Source organism: Falco peregrinus, chromosome 1, assembly GCF_023634155.1.
Source record: "Falco peregrinus isolate bFalPer1 chromosome 1, bFalPer1.pri, whole genome shotgun sequence".
Classification (NCBI taxonomy): Eukaryota; Metazoa; Chordata; class Aves; order Falconiformes; family Falconidae; genus Falco; species Falco peregrinus.
In genome coordinates, this window is record NC_073721.1 from 47,060,939 (window position 1) to 47,081,331 (window position 20,393).

The following is a 20,393-nucleotide window of genomic DNA, read 5'->3' on the forward strand; positions in this document are numbered from 1 at the left end:
GACAGCAGGCTGGAGCCACAGGGGCAGCCGATGGCTGCGATGGGGAGTCAGTGCCAAGCTGGCCAGCGTCACGAGGGAACCGAACATACCAGTGGCTCGCAGGCAGGTGCATGGGACATGTCACTGTCCCTGCTCTCGGCAGCCTGTGACCACAGCATGGGCCACAGGGCTGGCTGCCCCCCTGCCTGCCTTCTGGCTCCTGGGGACTGGCTCAGCCTTTGGGTCTTCGCATCTTGTCACTTCACCGCTGCCCGTGTCGCGTCTCTGGTGAGGAGCTGGATGTTGGAGCCAGGGGATCTGACCCTGCAGCGGCCATCAAGGCTGGCATGAGGTGGGATCTCCCCGATGTTGGAGCCAGGGGGTCTGACCCTGCAGCGGGCATCATGGCCGGCGTGCGGTGGGACCCCCAAGCTGCCCGCCCGCTGCAACAACCCCGGGAGCTTTCCGATGCATTCGCACATGTGGGCGGAAGACGGGGCGCGCGGCTTCCCCACCTACACAGGTCCCAGCGCCAACAGCCTCGGGGTCCCCATCAGACACCCCCCAGCAGCCAAACGCGTCCCTCCCGCTGGCGGGGCTGTGACCTCGGCCTTGGGGCCGGGCGGGGGGCGCAGGCCGCGCCCCTGGCAGCGCGGGCCCCGGGAAGGAGCCGCCCGGGGGGAAGCGGACGTGGCCCCGGCGGGAGGTGCTGCGGGAGGCGGGCCCGGCGTGCCGTGACCCCGCCCGGTGCCGCCCGGTGCCGGCGGGCAGAGGCGGCGGCAGCTGCGCCATGGGGCCGCCCGAGGAGGTGCGGGCACGGCTGGCGCGGTGCGGGCAGAGCCACCTGCTGCGCTTCTGGCCCGAGCTGGGCCCCGAGCAGCGCCGGGCGCTGCTGGCAGCGCTGCCGCCGGGGCTGGGCGAGCACTGCCGGCTGGCGGCGGCGGCCGGGGCCCGGGGCCCGCCGGAGCACCTGGACGGGCGGATGGAGCCGCTGCCCGCCCGGCTGCTGGGCAGCGCCCGCCGCAGCGGCGCCGCCGCGCTGGAGCGCTGGGAGGCGGAAGGTGAGCGGGGCCGGGGGCCTTGCTGCGCCCCCTCCTTCAGCGCGGGGGGCGGCCGCGGGGAGGGGGGGGCACAGGGCGGGGTGCCCAGCGCGGCCCTCCCGCTGTTCGGTGCCCAAAATATTGCTGCTTAAAAAAAACACCCGGGGGTGGCTTATACCCGACGGGGCGCGCCGGGGCCGGGCTGCCCCCCCGCGGCATCCTGCCGGTGCGGAGACGGGGGCTGTGCTTAACCCGGGGGGGGGGGGGGGGGCGGCGCAGGCATCCCGTGCGGCGGCACCGTGCTTTGCTGGGGGGTTGGTGTCGGCCAGCGGGGAGGCGGGGGGGGCAGGCAGGGAGTTGGGGGGGCTGGCGGGGAAGGGGAGCAGGCAGGGAGGTGGGGGGGCAGGTGGGGTGGGAGAGGTGTGTGTGTGGGGGGGGCGGGCAGGGGCTGTGCAAGCACATTGGGGCCATGACATTGAACTTGCCCTCTTGGCTGTCACCATACGGTGGCTGGGACATGGGATTTTCCCTCTTGGCTGTCACCGTACGGTGGCCGGGGTACAACTGCTCGGTGCCGGCGGGGGTGAGGACCCTGGCGAGGCTGGGGGCAGAGGGTTTGTGTTGCTGCCCAACTGGGAGCGCCCGGGTGATCCCTCAGATCACTTCCAGATGTGAGGGCAGGCCTTGGGCTGGCAAGGGGCCCCATCCCAGCTGTGCCACGTGTGGCGCAGGAGGGAGGTGGGATCTGGCAGCAGAGTGGATGGCTAGTGTGGAAGAAGCCCAGAAAAACCCAGCATCCGTGATTTTTGGAGCCCAGGAGATGCTGGTGGTATTCCCTGGTCACCCCGTGGGTGTGTGAAGGATGGGGTCCATGGCTGGATGTGGTGCTGTTCTCCTCCCGCAGCACGTCTTACACTGACATCCTGCGCTTTTTCCTAAGTTTACACTCCGTTTTATTTATTTACAAAGGTTCAGATCTGTTTCCCCTCCTTCTTTATAAAATATAACAGCACCGTTGAAAAATAATCTTAATAAAAAACAGGAAGCCAGAAAAAACCCAGCTGTGGTCAGAGAGACACTTGCATAAATTGTGGCAAGTGTCCACACAGCCTTGGCCTAAACCTGCCAGCAAAGAGGTGGGGTGGTGCGGGCAGGGGAGTAACAATTTGCAAATAAAAGCAAAACCAGCAGTGGCGAGGTCACAGTGCAGAGCTTTTCTGCCACATCAGACTCTGCTGACGGGGCTGAGCAGTGATGGAAGGAGCGAGAGGAAACTCTGGTGACCCAGGGGCCACGTGAGCTTGGTCCAACTGTGGTTTCCACCAGCCACGCTCACGTCTGCAGCTGAGCAGAGGGTGTCAGCACCCAGCCAGCACTGTAGCAGCCACCCAGATGTAACTGGGGGGGGACTTGCCCGGACTGTGGTTGCCTCTTGCTTGAGAGCATCGCAGCAAGGAGGAGGTGAACCTATGAATCCTAGAGGTAGATGGGTCTAGGTCAGGGCTGTGCAGTTCAATTAACAAGTTTACCAAATTGGATCCTTTTTTTTCCACCTTGGCAGGCCAGCGAGGAGCTGGTGTATCTGCCTTGTGCTGCCGCCTGCAGCAAGGAAGGGGAGGGAAGGGAAGGGGCGGCAGGCTGCGTGCGGCTGGCCTCGCTCTCTGGAAGCGGTGCTTACAGGGATCCAGAAGGTCTGTTTGGGATCTCCAGCACCATGCACAGGTCACCTGGCCCTGAAATCCAGATGGCCTGAGCCACGTCAGATTTGCTGGCAGTGTTTCTTAGTTTCTACCAGGAGAGGGGGATGCGGTTCTGGTACCCTGGGGTTTGTTTTTATCAGACAGTTTAATGCTGGAGATGGGAATCGTCCCTGGGTTTTATTTCCCACAGCAGGGTAATCAGGAGCAAGACTTTGTGCTGCTGAACCTGGGCAGTGCTGGGGTGATGTGTGTCCCTGCAGATATGGCCTCGTTCCTGGGAGCATCCCTGTGCCCCTGCACGGCATTTCCCAGCTCCCATTTCATCAGAGGTTTTGATGAGCTCTTCTGGTTATCTGACTGCTCTGCAGAATTAAGGATTTTGGGGTTTTTGCTTTATTTTTCTCTTGCTGACTGCTGTTGTAATTGGGCTGATGTGCTTGTTCAGCAGAAAAATTCAGTCTGTTCTTGCAAGATCAATCTGTTCTTCCTGCAAAACCTGCTTTTGTTTTTTCCTTTCTGTGCAGAATAAGACTTACTGCAGCATTGGTGGGTATCTTAACAGCCAGCACATCTTCCCTTTTTTGTTTGGTTGAGCTGTTTGTATTTCATATGCTGCAGGAAATAAGTTGGACTTTTTTTTTTTAAGAGGAGTGAATATTTTACTGCAGGAATGTGCATCAAGGTGAGTCAGTTGTTAGGAACTTTAGTTGTGAGTATTGGTAGTTTTGTAGCTGTGGCACAACTGGTGCAGCTGTGGATGAGCCAGATATTTGCATCCTGAGGAGCAAGTAGCTGGAGGCAACTGGATGGTGATGTGTATAAGGCCAACAGCAACCTGGCTGGTATCCGAAACAGTGTGGCCAGCAGGACCAGGGCAGTGATCGTCCCTCTGTACTTAGCATTGGTGAGGCTGCATCTCGAATCCTGTGTTCAGTTTCGGGCCCCTTGCTTCAAGGGGGACGTTGAGGTGCTGGAGCGTGTCCGGAGACAGGCAACAGAGCTGGGGAAGGGTGTGGAGCACAAGTCTGATGAGGAGCAGCTGAGGGAACTGGGGGTGTTCAGCCTGGAGGGGAGGGGGCTCAGGGGGGACCTTCTGGCTCTCTGCAGCTCCCTGACAGGGGCTGTAGGCGGGGGGGGTCGGTCTCTTCCCCCAGGTAACAAGCGACAGGACAAGAGGAAACAGCCTCAAGTTGCACCAGGGGAGGTTTAGATCAGATATTAGGAAAAAATTCTGCACTGAAAGGGTTGTCGAGCATTGGAACAGGCTGTCTAGGGAGGTGGTAGAATCACCATCCCTGGAGGTGTTTAAAAAACTGGTAGATGTGGTACCTGGGGACATGGTTTAGTGGTGGGCAGGGCAGTGCTGGGTTAAGGGTTGGACTTGATGATCTTAAAGAACTTTTCCAGCCTAAATCATTCTATGATTATTAGTTCCTGTGCTCACTGGGCTTGCTGGCCCTGCACAGCTGCACATGCTGGTCTTGCGGTGCTGTCTCGGCGGCTGTGGCACGGTGACATTCAGAACCTTTGCCATTGCCAGCTCTCTGGGCTCGTGTACATCCGCTGTGGGTTTTAAATGTGGTTGGGAATCACTGGAGAGTGACTCGTGCAGTGTCACCCTTGGCTGTGGGAATGACGGCGAGTGCACTTGACAGTGTTAGTGGCCAAGGGCTTTTCTTCGCTCAGACACGGCTGTTTATCTTGTTTTACGAGAGGCTTATCGTTACTGTGGAGAGGCCAGGATTAAGCCTGCTCAGGGATAGACTGGCCAAGCGAGAGGCATTTCCTTGCAGAGCGGTGAATCAGCTCCCTGCGCTGGTTGAGCTCAGGACCATGACAGTCGTTATTCCTTTTCCTGGGATAAAGCAGGGGGGGGAGTGGGCAGCATCTGTGCAACCATGTCTTCACCCATGGTAACACTCACTTCTTCAGCTGCAGCCGTGAGTGTCCTCTCCCTGCCGCAGGACAGGGGGAGGCTGCCACAGCAGTGCCCTGAGCTGAAGAGTTTGGCTTTGGTTTCTAACCACAATAATTTTACTTTTCTCTCCCCACTGGTAATTTTGTCATTGCTGCTGGCCACTCTGCTGGCCCGTGATCCCTTCCCGCTTGGTCCTATGGCTGTGGCTCCAAGGCACAAGCAGAGGTGATGGCGGGACTGGTCCTGGGGTGGATGTGGGCTCAAGGGCCAGCTGGGAGCTGAGCACCCCTGGCTGGTCTGGTGCTGAGCTGGCTGTCAGTTTGCTGATCTCTGGGTCTGTGTGTGGAGTTGGGAGAAGGGAAGGGAGAGGAGGCTGGTAGGAATGAAGGTGTGCCAGGCTTGTGTGCCAAGCAGAGGTCTTGTCCGCACCCTTTTCCCTCCCTGTTGCTGCCTCTGCACTGGGTCCCAGTGTGGGAACAGCCACCACCTGAGCTGGGGCACTGGGAGACCTGGAGCCCTTTGGTTGTGTCTTTCCCTTCTCCTGCAGTGGTGCTGTATGCTGTCAAACTGTGCTGAGCACGTGGCAGCAAACTGTGTGCCAGGGACTGGAGTGAGTAATTGCGGTGTAACTAACACCTTAGACCCCCCAGCTCTGTGCTTTAAGACTTTTGTGATGGGAAGTTCAGTAAAGATGTGAAGGAGCCGTTAATTGCTTGTGTTTTGTTGCATGAAATTATGCTTATTTTATTTGCATCACCATACAGCTCACCCAGTGCTATTGTTTGTCCCTTTTAAATTTTATGTTTAAACCCATTCAAGCTTCCCCCTCTATCCAAGGACGTCCTGAAACTCTGAAATCCCCAGACTTCCACCTGCAGCACAGGTTGCCCTCTAAAGAGCTCTCCTAATCCCACTTGGAGTGGGAGGGTAGACTACAGGTCTCCAGAGGTGGCTTCTAACCAGTGCTTCTGTGGTCCTGCGGACTCAGAGGCTCACTCTGCAGTGAAGCGATGGCAGGGCTGCATAACCGCTTCCTTCTGTGTGCCTGAGTGGGCATCGTGAGCCTTTTCGGAAGGGGTATGTTTAGGCAGAATGTTGTTACTGCTGTGGTGGGACTGAAACTTGTAAGCCTGGGGAGATTAGTAGTATAACTGCACTGAGACAAATGACTTGTGTCTCTTTTTATTGCTGAAAGTTAGATTTTTGAACAGAATTAAACCCAAGCCAGGTTGATTTTGCTCCTTTAAACAGCCAATTATTTAAAGATGAACATAAAACCAATTTTTCTTCTAATTCAGTATCTTTGGTCCCTATGTCTTCCAGTCCAAGCAGGAATTTTTTAATCCCAGGTGTGGTTAAAATTGGGGGGGTGTTATCTCCTCGGATGTTGGGGTGAAGCACGGGGTGTCCTGGACCACAGGGAGCAGTGGCAGGTGCAGCGATGTCTGGTAGACTTCTGGCATTAGGTTGCAAAAGGCTCTGGTAGTGTAACGTGGAGCAGCAGAGGTGTAGCCGCTGACCTGGGCAGTCCCAGGGCTTGCTGCATTCCTGGAGGAACGCAAAGTGTTCCCTAAGGAAAAACCTTTCTCATGGTTGTCAGTCACAAAGTGTTCCCTAAGGAAGAACCTTTCTCATGGTTGTCAGTTGTTACTGTGATGCTGGCTTGAGAGAAGACAGGGAACAAAGGCTGTGAATGGGCTGGGTGTTTATTATGTGGTCTGGTTCTTCCCCAAGTTTTGGACTTTTCTGTTTTTTTGGGAGAGATGGTACTGTTTTTAATTAGGTTGTGGGAGCTGCGGTTTCTGCAGGCTTGGCTGTGTCCTGACTGCAGCAGAACAGAAGTTGGAGCACAAGTACGGATAGCTGATAAGGCAGATTCCAGATATGCTAGTCCTTTACTGAAGATGACAACACTTCAGTTCTTTGAGATGTAGAAATGTTGGTGACAGGGACCTCTGGAGGTTTCTAGTCCAACCCCTATTTGGAACAGGACCATACCCAGCCCTCGGTCAGGTCAGGTATGGCTTTATCAAAGTAAGCCTTGAAAACCTTAGGGGACATCCCCCACCTCTCTGGATGGCTTTTCCAGTGCTGCACCACCTTTCTAGTAAAGAGTTTTAATCCTAATGTCGATTTTGAACCTCCTAAGTTGCAACCCGTGGCTATTGCCTGTTGTTATGCCATCTGCTGCTTTAGGGGATGAAACTGCCACATCAAAGATGTGAAATGAATTTTTTCATATCGTGCACAGCATCTCATTTCTCTCTGAACTGCCAGCAGTGGGCATTGAACTGGCAGCTGCTGGCTGTTGCCTGAGCTCAGCAGAAAGGCTCAGGAGAAGAGCACAGGGTGTCGATTGCTTTTGTGATTCTTATGTTCCTCTTTCTCCCATTCAGGCTTGCATCAGATCGCGCAGAACAAGGTGGCAGTGCTGCTCCTGGCTGGCGGACAAGGAACTCGCCTGGGAGTGAGCTATCCCAAGGGCATGTACAACGTGGGGTTGCCCAGTGGCAAGACCTTGTATCAGATCCAAGCAGAAAGAATCCGCAAAGTGGAGCAGCTCGCTGGCCAGAGACACCACTGCAAGTGTGCCATCCCCTGGTAGGTGACCTGGAGCCAGAGACCTACTGTGCAGGGGTCTTTGCATTGTGCTCTTGCCTATGCTGTCTTCTAGAAGTGGTTTGCTGGGTGCTATACAAAGGGAGACTTTTGTCTGCAGGATTTGCAATGCCAGCAGCTAGAGGAGGGTGCACGGGGATGGGAAGTGGTGGGTCCGTGTCTGCAGACCTGAGGGACCGAGCACTGCCCTTGAATCACTGACCTCTACCCTAACTGCTGTACCATGCTGCCTTTTCAAGCACAGTCCCTGACAACAGTAAACAGCACTTTACAGTGCCTGCTTCAGATGCTTCGCAAGAGATTTCATGTTTGTGCTGTGCTTTCTCAGGTTCTTGCATGGAGGGAGAGATCGCCTAGAACTCGCCTTCCAAGACCCTCTGCCTCCCCTTGCCTGCAGTTTCTGCCACAGCAAAAAACCACCTTCCCTCACAGTAGTAAATGCTTGTCACGCTCCGTGTTCAGGCCACCTCCTGCTGTCGCTGTGTATAGCTGGCTGCCATCTCTCCTGGCTGCTCATAGCCTTCAAAAGCCTTCAAAAGAGACGAGCTCTGTGCAAGTTGCAAAATATGAATACCCTATGGGATGTGGTGGGGGAGATAGAGAGAGGGAGGTGCTGCAGCACGCTTCTGGTAGTGTTTTCTGCTAAGTGCTCTTTGTTGGATTATGAAGAGGTACCTTCATGAAATCAGTCTGGCCTGAGCTGGGGTTTAGGAAGAGTGAAAGAGCAGGTGCCCGAGGCATTCAGAGAAGCACATTGTTTTACAAATGGTGTTTCTTTCTGTAGCCATGCATGCATGACCTGAATTGCAAATGCACCATCCCTGGTGCTACTGGAAGCCAGGACAGGTTATTTGCAGGATGAAACATCTGATTACATTTACAGTTTCAGTCCCTGGACTGAGGAGGCAGTTGGCTGCTACAGTACAGCAGAGGCCAGGCCGTGCTGTGCTGCAAAAGTGTAAATTGTGTGTGTGTGTGTGTGTGTGGTCCAGGCTCTGCAAGGGGTTGATTCCCCATGTGTGCTGACAAAGGACCCTGTATACCTATTCTAGTAATTGTTGAAATGCTTGACAGGTAGATGATGAAGATGGCTTGACAAGTAGATGATGAAGATGGCTCGTAGCTGCTGTTGAAGAAGGAGGGTAATGGAGGGGGAGACAGCAGCAATGTGGAGGTGGAAGGAGATGAGGAAATAGAGAAAATTAAGGGAAAAACAAATCATGCAGCCAGTATTTGAAAATGCTGCTGTTTGCCTTGGCACAGAAGAGGCACTGGCCGACTGAGCTGCTGTGGATTTGCAGCTCATTCTCAGCACCTCGTGCTGGTCAGTCTTTCTTTAGACACTTAACATCAGTTTGAATCTAGGCTGAATGAGGCTATTGTACCGTCCTTTGCCTTGTTTTCCAGCTCATTCGGATATGCAGTTCACATTTAGCATTTCTGTCCTGGCTGGAGCTAAGCCTGAGGGTGGGGTTGTGCAGAAGACCCTGTGCAGTCCTCCTGCGGGATGAGTTCTGGAGGAGAGCAATCCTGCTCTGGTTGCAAACCGCAGGTTCCTGTAGCGTCTCTCATTTAACATTCTTGAGTTTCCTTCCTTTTGTGTTCTGTTTGTAGTTTTCTCTTTGGCTTGTGCTTTTCTCGCTCATTACTCAGCACCTGTTCCTATCCAGGTACATCATGACCAGTGAGTTCACGCTGGCACCGACAGAGGAGTTCTTTGTAGAACACAACTACTTCAACCTGGATAGATCCAACGTGGTCATGTTTGAGCAACGGATGCTGCCCGCTGTCACCTTTGATGGGAAGGCCATCTTGGAGGAGAAGGGAAAAATTGCTATGGCTCCAGGTACCCCGCCGTTCATTCTTAACGTTGTTCATGCAGTGATGTAATATGTGTTGATAATTGCTACTAGCCATCAGCCAGCCTTGGCACATGGAGCAGGCTTTGGAGGTCAGTGTTAATGATTCTGATTAGCATGGGAGGATTCAGTTAAATGTTCAGGCTGGTAATCAAGAGTGTAGCAATTGCTGTGTAGTTCTTGCTGGAGATTTGCCCACAGCACATGTTTTTTATCAAAGTCTGGGAGCATTGGCAGGATTAGGAGCGGTGCAGTGGCAGGTTAGGAACAGCGTGCATCGGCAGGGCTGTGCGTGGGGTCCCTGGGGTGTTGCCTCCTGGGAAGAAGGTGCTGGGAGCTGGGCTCCCGTTTGAGGCTGATAGCTGGAAATGGGTAAAAAAGCAGCAAGCGAGTTAACTCTTTCTAAAATGATTGCCATGTCTCACCTAGTAAGGTTCTCCTCTTACTCTGGAGATGGTAAATGGCTCGGTGAAGGTAGCTGGGTTGGGGCTGTCTTGCAGTGATGTGGTTTTGTGGCTACAGAGTGGTATTCCTGAGCTGACAGGGGTGTCAGAGGAGGTGACAGGGGTGTCAAGAAGAGGAACTGTGGAAGGGTGATCTGTGATGAACCAAAATGCAACTGTCTTTTGTGCATCTGCAGTTCAAGCCTTTAAAAAGTCATTGGGAAGTTGCAGGGGGAAGATAAACAGAATCTTCCCCCTGCAGATTATTAAGTCCCCAGAATCAGACTTATTTTTGTCTTTTTCTCCAAGCTGAGTTTTAAATACGCTCTCGCTCTGCACTGAGGAGAAGAAATAACAGGCTTTTCCCACCCTCTGCATCATGTTTTGCCCTGTAGTGTTTTCCCTCCACAGATCTTACAAGGCTTCATAAAGTTTTGTAACTCTTCTCTGCGAGGCTGGTCCCCGCAGTCCCATGCTGCTGGTGAGGGAGCTGGGGTGTGGAGGGCAACAGGCTTGTCTGAACTGTGGCAGAGCTGGAAATAAAACCTGGTAGCAGTGAGTCTTGGCTAGAAAGCATTCGCTGCGCTGCTCTTCAAGAAAGTTTGTTCAGGACTTTCAACTTACACTGTTAGTTGCAAAAACTCCATAAAGTCACTAATTAACCAGGGCTTTCTCTTTTCTCTTGTGTTATAGATGGCAATGGTGGCTTATACCGTGCTTTGGTGGATAATAAGATCTTGGATGACATGAAGCAGCGTGGAATCCAGTATGTCCATGTATACTGTGTGGACAATATCCTCGTGAAAATGGCAGATCCAGTCTTCATAGGCTTCTGCGTTTCCAAAGGGGCAGATTGTGGTGCAAAGGTGAAGCGGAGCTAATGCCGGGCTGTTTTCCCCTGGGGAGTTAAAGTCTGATTACACTTGGAAGCTGCTGGCTTGAATGAGCTGAGGTGTTCAGACCTTTGAACAGCGGCTCACTTCAAGCAGATTTAGAGGAGCTGCTTGCTGCCTGCGTTGCATTCAGAGCTCCCACCTGCGGGTGTCCTCTGCTCTTCCTGGAGTGCTGTGGAAAATTAACTTCAATTAAAGCAGGGACTGTGACTGCACAGGAAACTACAGACTGGAATTGCTTCCTCTTTGTGCCCTGCCCTTTCTACAAAGGCACTTGGGCCATCTAGAAGCCACATTGGACTGGGTTGTAATGCGTTTTATAAATGTACCTTTAAGTCCAATGGAGGCATTCCTTATATCCCACTGTGGAAGATGGGGAAAGCCAAACCAGCCTGCTTTTTGTCCCCATTAGGCAGCAGGTATATATTACTTTAATCATTAACACTGTTCATGCAAATGGGGAGCTGAGGGCTAATACCTGCAGACGTTTTTCATTTAATGCCGGGTCCCAGTCCTTGACAAGAGAAGTGCCCCCCTGTGTGCTAATTTTTTTTAACTGGTTTGTCTTCTGAGCAACTGTGCAATTAAGCGTGTGAATACAGAGTTTGATGTCCAGTTGTTGGGCAGAATGTGCCTCTGGGATACCCTGCACACTCGGCACTGCCCTGCCCATGCTCTGAAGGTGCTGCAGGATCAGCGTGCAATAGTCCTGTAGGATCGTTTGTATGTGGGAGCTGGTTGGAATAGTGCTGGGATTTTCTTCATCCTTGTCATAGCCCTCTGTCCTGTGGCTGCAGGTGGTGGAGAAAGCCTACCCCACGGAGCCTGTTGGGGTGCTGTGCTGTGTGGATGGGGTCTACCAGGTGGTGGAATACAGTGAGATCAGCCTGGAGACTGCACAGCAGCAAAGCCCCGAGGGGGGACTGATGTACAGCACTGGCAATATCTGCAACCATTTCTTCACAGTCGAGTTCCTGGAGGCAGTGGCCCAGTAAGTCCCAGCAGACCTGCTAGGCAGCTGTGCAGCCCAGAAATGCCTCCAACAGTGGGTCTTCCCGTTTGCCACCCTGGAATTGCAGTTATGGTACCTCCTGCTCTGCTCTTCACTTCTGCTCTCCTCCAAACAGTCCAAAGCAGTGATGTTCCCCTTCTGAGAGCCCCAGCGTGCTCCTCAGGCCTTACCTAATGAAGAGGTTGCCTGCTTTGCTGTAGCTAGATTGACCAAGATACACCAGTGCATGACCCCCTGGGCCTGCAGAGGTGAACAGCCATGCAGGCTGCAGTGCTGGCCATGATGCAGCCCCGTGCTGAGGATTTTCAATGGAGGTGTCACCCATGGCATCCGTTGGGGCAACAGAGGTTAGGGGAGAGGATGAAGCGGGGGAAGGAGCCTGCACTTTGGTGTTGGGAGGTGGGGATGTGATGCTGGGCATTCAGTGAGCAGCTGTACAACCTTCCTGAAGAGCTTGATCCACCCTTGTGTGAGGGACCTGCTTTGCTCTGCTGTCATCCCTGTCAGGTAACAATTGGGTTACCTTTTTTTTAATCTTTGCCTGCAATTTCAGCTCTACGCTAGGTTCTTGGTCTCCTCTTGCTTTACCCTGTCATGTCGCACTGGTGCAGGGCTGCTCTGCTCCGTGAAGTGTTTTTCCTGGATGTGACTTGGATCAGTTTGGAGAGAGCAACACCCACAACAGCTGAGAGATGACCCAGAGCAGTAATAAGCCATCTGCTTCCCAGAAATGTATTACTTCGTTCTAAGTGGGCAGGAAGGAAATGAACTTGTTTCTTCTCCTTTTGCAGGAAATATGAACCACAGCTGAAGCATCATGTAGCCATAAAGAAGGTGCCCTACATTGACGAGGAGGGAAATCTGGTAAAACCGCTAAAACCAAACGGGATAAAGCTGGAGAAGTTTGTGTTTGATGTGTTCCAGTTCTCTAAGTTAGTGGCAGACATGATTTTATTTTTTCCCTCCCTTTCTCAATGTTTTGTTTGAATGACTGTAGGTTGTAACAGGCCTTGCCAGGGAGCGTGTGGTTTGTGGGTGGCTTGTTAGGAAGGATGCTGGATTTACACCAAGCTCCAGCGCAACAGTAACGCTGCAGGCTCCAAGAGGTGCAGTTGCAGGGTGCTTGGCATAGCCCGGCTTGCTCTGACCATGCTCCCAGAACTGTTCCTTCTTCCAAGGATGTGTTGGCTGGCCTGGCATCTGCTAGTCCTGTGAAAGAAAGAAAGAAAGAAAGAAAAAAGGAAATCGAACTCAAAGCCAGCATTTAATACAATCCCATGTTGGAGTATTCAGATTCGCAAAAATTGGGTCTTTGAGGATTGTGGCTTCCCTGGCAATTGCTGCTCTGGTTATGTTCTTGGTGTGTGTTATGCCAGGGCTCAGCTTACACTCTTTGTTCTTGGAAAACAGGTTGCTTGAGCACTGTGGGGCCAAGTTACTGTTGCTGTGGGAACTGTCAGTGTTGACTTGCCAAGCTCTGAAACATAGCCGAGTGCGCTGTGCCACGGTGTTAGCACAGTTGGGGTACTTACTTTGTGTTTGGGGAATACAGCTTTTAATAATTTAGGAATTTAGCATAAATGTTCTTATAAAACCTATTTTTCAAGGTCTGGAATTCAGCAGTAAAGATTTTGTTTTAGGCTTAAATAAATGGCAAAAAGAGACCTCAGGCAAACTGAATTATCTTTGTTTTGGGGATAGTATTATTTTTTTTTGAGAGGATTCACTTTAGGACAGAGAGCCCAAGGTTTGAACTGGTACCTGTTACCTGACATGCATTCAGTAAAGAAGTATCATGCTGAATATTCAACGTTCTGAGCTTTGAAAGGACTCATTTGCAAGTAGTGATTCCTTGTGCTTTTTTAATAATACAGCAAAACCAGCTTGGCAGCTGCTCTTCACATGTGAAATGCAGAAATGCACAGATGCTGCTGTGGGATGTTTTAATTTGCATTCTCATTTCTGGTAAACAGCTGTACTTAGCTTTCAACTGTGAATCCTCCCGTATTGCTTATTCATCCCTGGGAACTGGTGTCCTCAGTTGACCTTGCCTACAGACTCCCAAGTGGAGTGGCCATTTCTTGGAGCAGGGGTGCTGTGCTGTGAAGTGAGCCGCACAGCTCGGTGCTGTGTCTGAGCTTCAGAGCTTCAAGCATCACTGCTCTCTCCCTCCTGCCATGCTCTTAGCTGAGACTTTTTGTCCAGGAGCCTCCCAGTGTCTGGAGAGGTTTCTGTGGGACCTCTGCAGAACTGTGGCTTTGCTTCTCACCTGTGTGCAGCTTTTGGAGGGTCGTGAAGCTGCTGTTATGTCCCCAAGGAGATTGGGCTTCTTGTGTTTTTCCATTGTACAGCCCTGGTACGTCTTTGCTCTTCACGTGGGAGGTGGGCTTTCCTTAGCTTGACTGCCCCAGGCTGCATACATCGCTGGTCCCTAAAATATGTATGAGCCTTTCCCCATGAAAGTTGTTGTTGCATCAGCAGGGCTGATGACTAGCTTTGTTTTTCATTATCGTTGTTTTCGGTAGGAATTTTGTGGCATTTGAAGTTTTGAGAGAAGAGGAGTTCTCACCACTGAAAAATGCAGACACAGCTGACAAAGACACTCCTACCACTGCTCGGCAAGCCCTCCTGGCCCAGCATTACCGTTGGGCTCTCAAGGCTGGGGCCAGATTTCTGGATGAAAATGGTTGCAGGACACCAGAGAAACTCAGGTACAAACCTCTGTGACCACCTTTGCAGCTTCTCTGCCTGTGGCCACCCAACCATGCTGGCTGGCTAACGGTATGGTTGTTTACAAAACTGGGCATTACTTTGATCACAGGGTGACTTGGCATGATTTTAGGTCTTTTCTGAACATGCAGCGTGATGTCTGTTACACCTCCTGCTCTGGTAGTGGTTGTGAGTGCTCTAGGTGGTAATGCACAGTGCTCTGGGCTTTATTGCTGCTAGAGATTCCTGCACTCGGGGTCATGAGTTGACTCTTGCTATAGGAGTTCATCGGGCAATGGCAACCTCTTCCATTATTCTGGATTTAGCCAGCCCAAGGAATTGTAATTTTTAGTCCTCACCAGCTTTTTTGAATGTAGTCTCATGTTTAAAGCCCAGCAAGATTCTCGGGTGGGCTTAAGGATCAGCTGTTACAACAATGACCAATTCAGATATTTCCTGCATCACACTGAATAGGAAGCTGTTTTTACTCCATGGGGCTATTACTTCATCAACTCACAGTTTAATAAACCCACAAGCTGTTCACTTTACCTGAAAAGCACTCTATAAAAGCAATGGTTTTGTTTTGATGAGAAACATTTGAGACCTTGTATTTTCACAGTTTGTGTTTGAATGATGTCTGGTGCATGTGAGTATAACAAATGTCTTATCCTTCTGGATATCCTGTTCTTGATGATCTTTCAAAGAAGATGCACTGTTTTCTAAGCATAGCAAGAAGTTAATCCTGTGTTTTCTAGTCTCTCAGGAACTGAAGATCCTCCGGCCGTGTGCGAGATTTCTCCATTAGTGTCTTACTTTGGAGAGGTGAGAATAACTATCTATGGGAGGTATTTTTAAGAGTGTGCAGGTATGCAGGTTTCCTTCCAGACACGGGGGATGTATTTAGCCTGGGCTTGCTGAGACGTTGTAAGATCAAGGGAACTAGGACTTGGGCTCGTGGTTATCCTTCATGGTTCCACTGTGGTTTACTCTTCAGCACTTGGTTTGATCTCAGTTTTAGCCATCTGTAAAATGAGATTTGCAACAAGTCTGCACAGTTTCATGAAGACTCCCAAGTACTTTGAGACCTTCTGAATGAAAAGTGCAGAATATTCAAATTACACAATTCATGGGATCACTATACTTTACATCTTCACTAGGTTTTTGTGTGCAGGTGGCAAACTCATCGCAATCGATGTGTTGTAAGAACAAAATGAAAGCAACACGATTTAAGTTGATTTTTCTTTGCTAGGATTATTCTAATGTGAGTTAAGGACACACCTTCCCATGTCTGCCCCTCCTCAGGAAGCTTGTTTCTGAGATCTGTTGTTTTATGGTTCTTCAGTGCCTCTCCTTCATGAACCCCAGGCATGGGGCTGAAATACTTTCCATCTCTGTCACCAGGGAAGGTGTTGCTGTTGTCTGTTCTTCCCGTGACCTTTTAACTTTGGGTCGTCAGTTGTTCTTTGAGGACATTACATAGACTTAAAAATAGTGCAGGTAACCAGCCAGATCCATTTACAGGCTAACGGTACTGTTTTCACATGTTCTCAGGGTCTGGAGGCGTACATGAAGAACAAAGACTTCCCTTCTCCCTTTGTACTTGATGAAAACAAAGCAGCAATGCTAGGAAATTCTTGAAGAGGAGGGAGGCCTTTCCCCCTCAAATCAGATACCTGTCTGTCAGATCCATTATAAGGACTGACGTCACTGAAATTGTCAGCTATGAAGTGCATTATATTAAAAAAAAAAATATTGCTTTGCAGTATTGGATTGATGCCAGATCCTTGCAGCAGTTGTGTTTACACACATGTGTGTGCTCACCAGTTCTGTTTGGTAACTTTGAAGGCTATGCCTTTTACCTCAGTCTGTTCTGTAGACTTGGATTTGAATGAAGATTAATACCTTCCAGGTACCAAACAGATTTTATATTTCTTATTTGCTGCGCATACATGTATGTAAAAGAGCCAGTCAGGGTGGTAATAAACCAGCTTTGCATTCAAGATTAAATCTCTTCAGTGCCTTGTTAGGTATCTTGTTTGTGCTGCTTGGGGTGGGTTTTTTGTTGTTTTGGTTTTTTTGTTGTTTTTTAAAAATTGTGTACACAGCTGAAGAATCAGTTTGAGGTCCCATCCTGAAAATTACAGAATGACTTTGTGTACTGGGGTCTTTCTCTCCAGAGATCCGTCTTTTCCCTAATCCTATGCTGGTTAGAAGATTCAATTCTGCAATTGTGTCCTCTAACCAGATCACGCAGAGGAGTCTGCTGCAGGTAGGGATGCTGCTGTGTGTAAGCATTGCTTGAAGTTTGGACTCCAGAGCAGAACAGACTAGTTAGTATGTCTAGGAACGCTGGTGCCATTCCAAGAAAACATAACCATAAACATATGCAGCTTAGACTGGTTGCTCTTTAGAGCTCTAGTGACCTGGGTTTTTTAATTAAAAAAAAAAAGGCGATGAGAAATTTTTTTCACAACCCTCTGCTCTTCCTATCTATAACAATCATTTATATACTTTTCATTTTTCTGTTTAATGTATGCAATATACCCTCAAAGGGGACTCTCTTAAAAAGTACCTGAATGTTAATAAGAGGAACAAATCCTGATGGCAGAATTTAATGCTTAACCAAAACAACAACCAAAAAGACTTAATCCCAGCATAACTGGTGTACACAGTGAAACACCAGCCTCTGCTTCTACAGTTTCTGGCTAGCAGTTTTCCAGCACTTTCACCTATGAAATAATTCTTTAGATGCCTTCCTTTTAAATATATTACCATAATGTAAAGATAGGTGTTAGCTAATTAAGGACGTTAATTGTCAGAACATATGTAGCATGTGACCTCAGCCCTGGCCAAGGGATCCCAGGGTGGCTGTGATCCACAAATGATGGTTCTTGTTCAGCCTTTGGACATTGCCCTGGGCAAGCTCGTGCCATTCGGGCTCCTGCCTGCTGTAGGCACTGAACACACCAAAGTCATCTCACCCTTAATGAGGATGCTTCAGGTGCACTGCTGGGTGGCCTTTGCCTGAGGAGCACTCTGTACTTTTCCCCTAAATCAGGTGTTAAGGAAGGTGGTGAGGAAGATGCCTCATCTGGAGTGTTATTGCATGCATGTGCTTCTACTGAGGAATTGCTGATGTTATTTTATTAGGCATAAATCTTTTTAATAACTTCTGTGGCTTTCTGTAATTCCTGAGGTGAAGCTGTGTTCAGAATATTGGGGAAGTATAAAAATGTCTTTGGGAGTAAATACAGTGTGTACTTCAGTTCATCTTTTCCAAAGCAAGCATCTAAATGTCGATGGCAGAGTGTATCTGTGTGCACATCAGCAATGAATGTTTTGCACATGCAAACCAGCTAATGACAGTTTTGATTACCTCAGTTTGCACGTGCAGCCAGGAATTCCCTTTTTTAGTATAAATTAAGCATTTGTCCTTGAATCCAATTCTGTAATTCTTTTCACATGGTGTTTCTATGGGTCATTCCATTCCTGTCAGTCAAGTTTTATATTGGAGAACAAATTGTGTTGTATCTTTGTGAGTATTGCTTGTTGATTCAGGCACATGCTTGTTTTAAATTGCACTGTGCTATAAAGAAAGGATGTTTCTTTTGCTCTTCCTAAAATGCTTTCTCTTTTGAAACTTTGGTTCCCATGTGCCTTAATCATGTGTACACTGCGCTGCTGACATGGTTTTTAGAGGTTGTTTTCAAGGAGAAGCTGAATTAGAATGCTGAATGCCTTGTCTGTTGGGTTTTTTTCTATGACAGCTCACATTTTAAACTGGAACATAGAAAAAACGTTGAGAGAACTTAAAAAAAGAATAAAATCTCTGTGTAACAAAATAATTCTGGTATGCATTATGAAATTTAAAAAGTACCTGAAACAAAGGGAGGTCCTATAGTACTCCAGAAACTTTTGGACACTTAAGCATTTTTATAATAAAGATGTTACTGTGATTTCTATGTGTCTGTGTCTCATCCATGAGGAAAATATGCTTGTTGTCTTTGTCCTTATGTGTCATGGGTGTTGTCATCACAGCTGCAGGACACTGAGACAGTGTCACTGAGGGCGTGGCTGGAAGCCCACGCTTCAGATGTACAAGGGGATGTGGAACTCAGCACAGGATAATTCCTGAAGGGGTCTGATGCTATGGGATATATTTTTGCATCAGAAAATGGAAGACTGTGTTCTTGCCTGCAATCTTATTTTTTTCCCAAGCTTTTCAACTCAGTTTACTGAGGGGAAGGAGTTTAACTGTGGGTGGTGTGTGTGTTTTTCTTTTATTTTTAAGTAGATTTGAGTGATTTAGATCTGAGTCAGCCTTTCACAGTTATGTAGGTAATGACCGCTCACTGTAATGCAACGTTTGCTTGGCTTCCCATTGACAGGCACTTTCTGAACTGGGCTCTATTTATAGAACAATCAGTAGGGGAAGTTAGTAATTTTTCACAAAGCAGAGATTGTCCCCTCTTGGGGGTTTAGTGCTGAACCCAGCAAAGCTCAGAAGTAGATACACTTAATTCCTTACTATTCCACCCCATGTTGCTCTCTTGGCACCCATGTGAAGGCTGCTGAGGTTTTTAATGTATCCTTAAGCTACATGAATCAGTAGTTTCCTGTGATAGGAAAATAAATACTAAAGATTAATGCATGCTTCTGGCTTCTGTTAAATTGTTCCTTCCCTTGTTTATGCAGTGTTCATATCTACCAGAACTGTTTGCTTGCTTAGTTTTTTTAATCATGAAATGCTTAGAAAAATGCCAAATACTCCATTTGTTCTGGAAATCTAGTGAGGTGGATTCCAAATTTAAAGGCTTGAATGATGCATGTTAACTGAATAGTTAGGCACGGCAGACTGTGAATTCAGTGCCAGCACTAAAAGCAGTAGTCTTAAAGCAGCTGCTTCAATGCTTTCTTTTTCCTGTTGGACTACGAACCTGATCTAGAAAGAACATTTATTACAAAACCAGTCATGTGGCTCTGAATGTGTATATCACGAAACAGCACTCTTCCCTGTTCTTCTATGTCCGCTGGTAATGTCCCTCCTCCTCCCCAGTGAAGATGCAGGGAACTATTTGCACAGGGAGTGACAAAGGGCTGGGGGTCTTTGGAGAAGCAGATGAGAGAAGGAATTGTGTGGGGCAGGTGGAGCCTACTGAGTACCAAAATTTAGTGCCAGGTCTTGCAGAAGGGTTTATTTACACAACTGCTTAAGTTGCTTTTTCACTCACCCATTCGCATCCTCTCAGATATTTCAGTTGTCTACTCTCAGGCCTGTTGTGTTCCCACCTTGTCTGCCCAGGACTCCCAGTATATGATGTAGAGGACAAGGGATGCCAGCTGTAAAACGTGTCTCTGGGGTTTTCACTGGCAGATGATAAATGAGACAGTTCTCTGTCCTCTCAGAGTCAGCAGTTGTTTGGGGTTTTCCTTCACTGTGCTCGCCTTCCCCGCAGGCTGGCAGGAGGAGCAATAGTGTCTGCTGCATCCTCCTCTTGCTGGGGCACAGTGTCTTCGGCTGCATGGTTGGTCCTGAGCCTTACCAGTGTGGTTCTCCAAGCTGGATGGGAGCTCACACCTCCTGAGCTTGACTGATGGGAGTGCACAGGCCGTTCTGTTACTGGTCATTGTTTTTTCCTGATCACCTCTGATGCACACATTTCCATTTATGTTTCTTTCATGCCAGTATTTCTCTGACTGGTGTCTATATTATAACCTCACAACACAGAGGAAAAGCGGGGGTTCCCGGCCTCTCCTTCCGTCTCATTTACCCCTGTCAGGGAGCTGAAGTCCTTGCTGGGCAGGGCCTGGCTTCGTGGTAAAAGCAGGGAAAATGAAGGAAATTCAGCCCCAGACACCACTAACCCTCAGCCCGAAAGGGGTGCCCGTGCCAGCATGAGCGGTGGCTTTGCTCAGGGTCGCAAGGGTCCCCCTCCGAGTGCTGCGGCCCCCGGTGGCACCGGCGGCAGGGACGCAGGGCCCCCGCGCTCCCTGAGGCGGTGAAGGCTGTGGCTGCCGCCGCCCTGCCTGCGGTGAGAAGAACGAGCCCCCACGCTCCCTCCGCGCTCAGGGGGGCCGGAGCCTGCCGCCGTCCCCGGCAGCCACCCCCGCCGCCGTGGCGGCCCTGGCTCCCCCGTGGCGGGCCGGTCCCCCCGCGGCCGCCGTTGCTAGGTTGCGGCTTCACCGGGGGTGCCATAGAGTCCCGGAAGTGCTGTGGGGCT

At 49.9% G+C, this 20,393-nt stretch overlaps 1 protein-coding gene and 1 long non-coding RNA gene across 3 annotated transcripts; one reads left to right on the top strand and one right to left on the bottom strand.

Annotated features, from left to right (window-relative positions):
- Positions 1–713: 713 nt before the first annotated feature.
- UAP1L1 (UDP-N-acetylglucosamine pyrophosphorylase 1 like 1) lies at positions 714–18,128 on the top strand. 2 transcript variants are annotated; one of them, XM_055813861.1, is made up of 9 exons: positions 714–1,040; positions 7,034–7,238; positions 8,927–9,102; positions 10,252–10,424; positions 11,249–11,442; positions 12,255–12,395; positions 13,989–14,174; positions 14,928–14,994; positions 15,724–18,128. In XM_055813861.1, exons 1-9 carry the CDS (start codon positions 770–772, stop codon positions 15,808–15,810), a joined length of 1,500 nt encoding a protein of 499 aa, XP_055669836.1. In that variant the 5' UTR covers positions 714–769; the 3' UTR covers positions 15,811–18,128. The 2 variants fall into 2 exon arrangements, with proteins under 2 accessions (XP_055669836.1, XP_055669846.1); XM_055813871.1 differs by lacking the exon at positions 714–1,040 and adding an exon at positions 2,463–2,480.
- LOC114010458 (uncharacterized) lies at positions 12,397–20,344 on the bottom strand. The gene is made up of 2 exons (XR_003551878.2): positions 19,404–20,344; positions 12,397–12,672 (listed from the first exon to the last, which is right to left on the bottom strand). It is a non-coding gene; the product is annotated as an uncharacterized LOC114010458 (long non-coding RNA).
- Between the last annotated feature and the right edge of the window lie 49 nt (positions 20,345–20,393).

Bases quoted from the DNA above. Each gene is read 5' to 3' on its own strand.
- UAP1L1 (XM_055813861.1), top strand. From the start codon at position 770: ATGGGGCCGCCCGAGGAGGTGCGGGCACGGCTGGCGCGGTGCGGGCAG. The intron at 1,041-7,033 runs GTGAGCGGGGCC...TCTCCCATTCAG, and splicing joins GGAGCGCTGGGAGGCGGAAG to GCTTGCATCAGATCGCGCAG. The intron at 12,396-13,988 runs GTTAGTGGCAGA...TGTTTTCGGTAG, and splicing joins GATGTGTTCCAGTTCTCTAA to GAATTTTGTGGCATTTGAAG.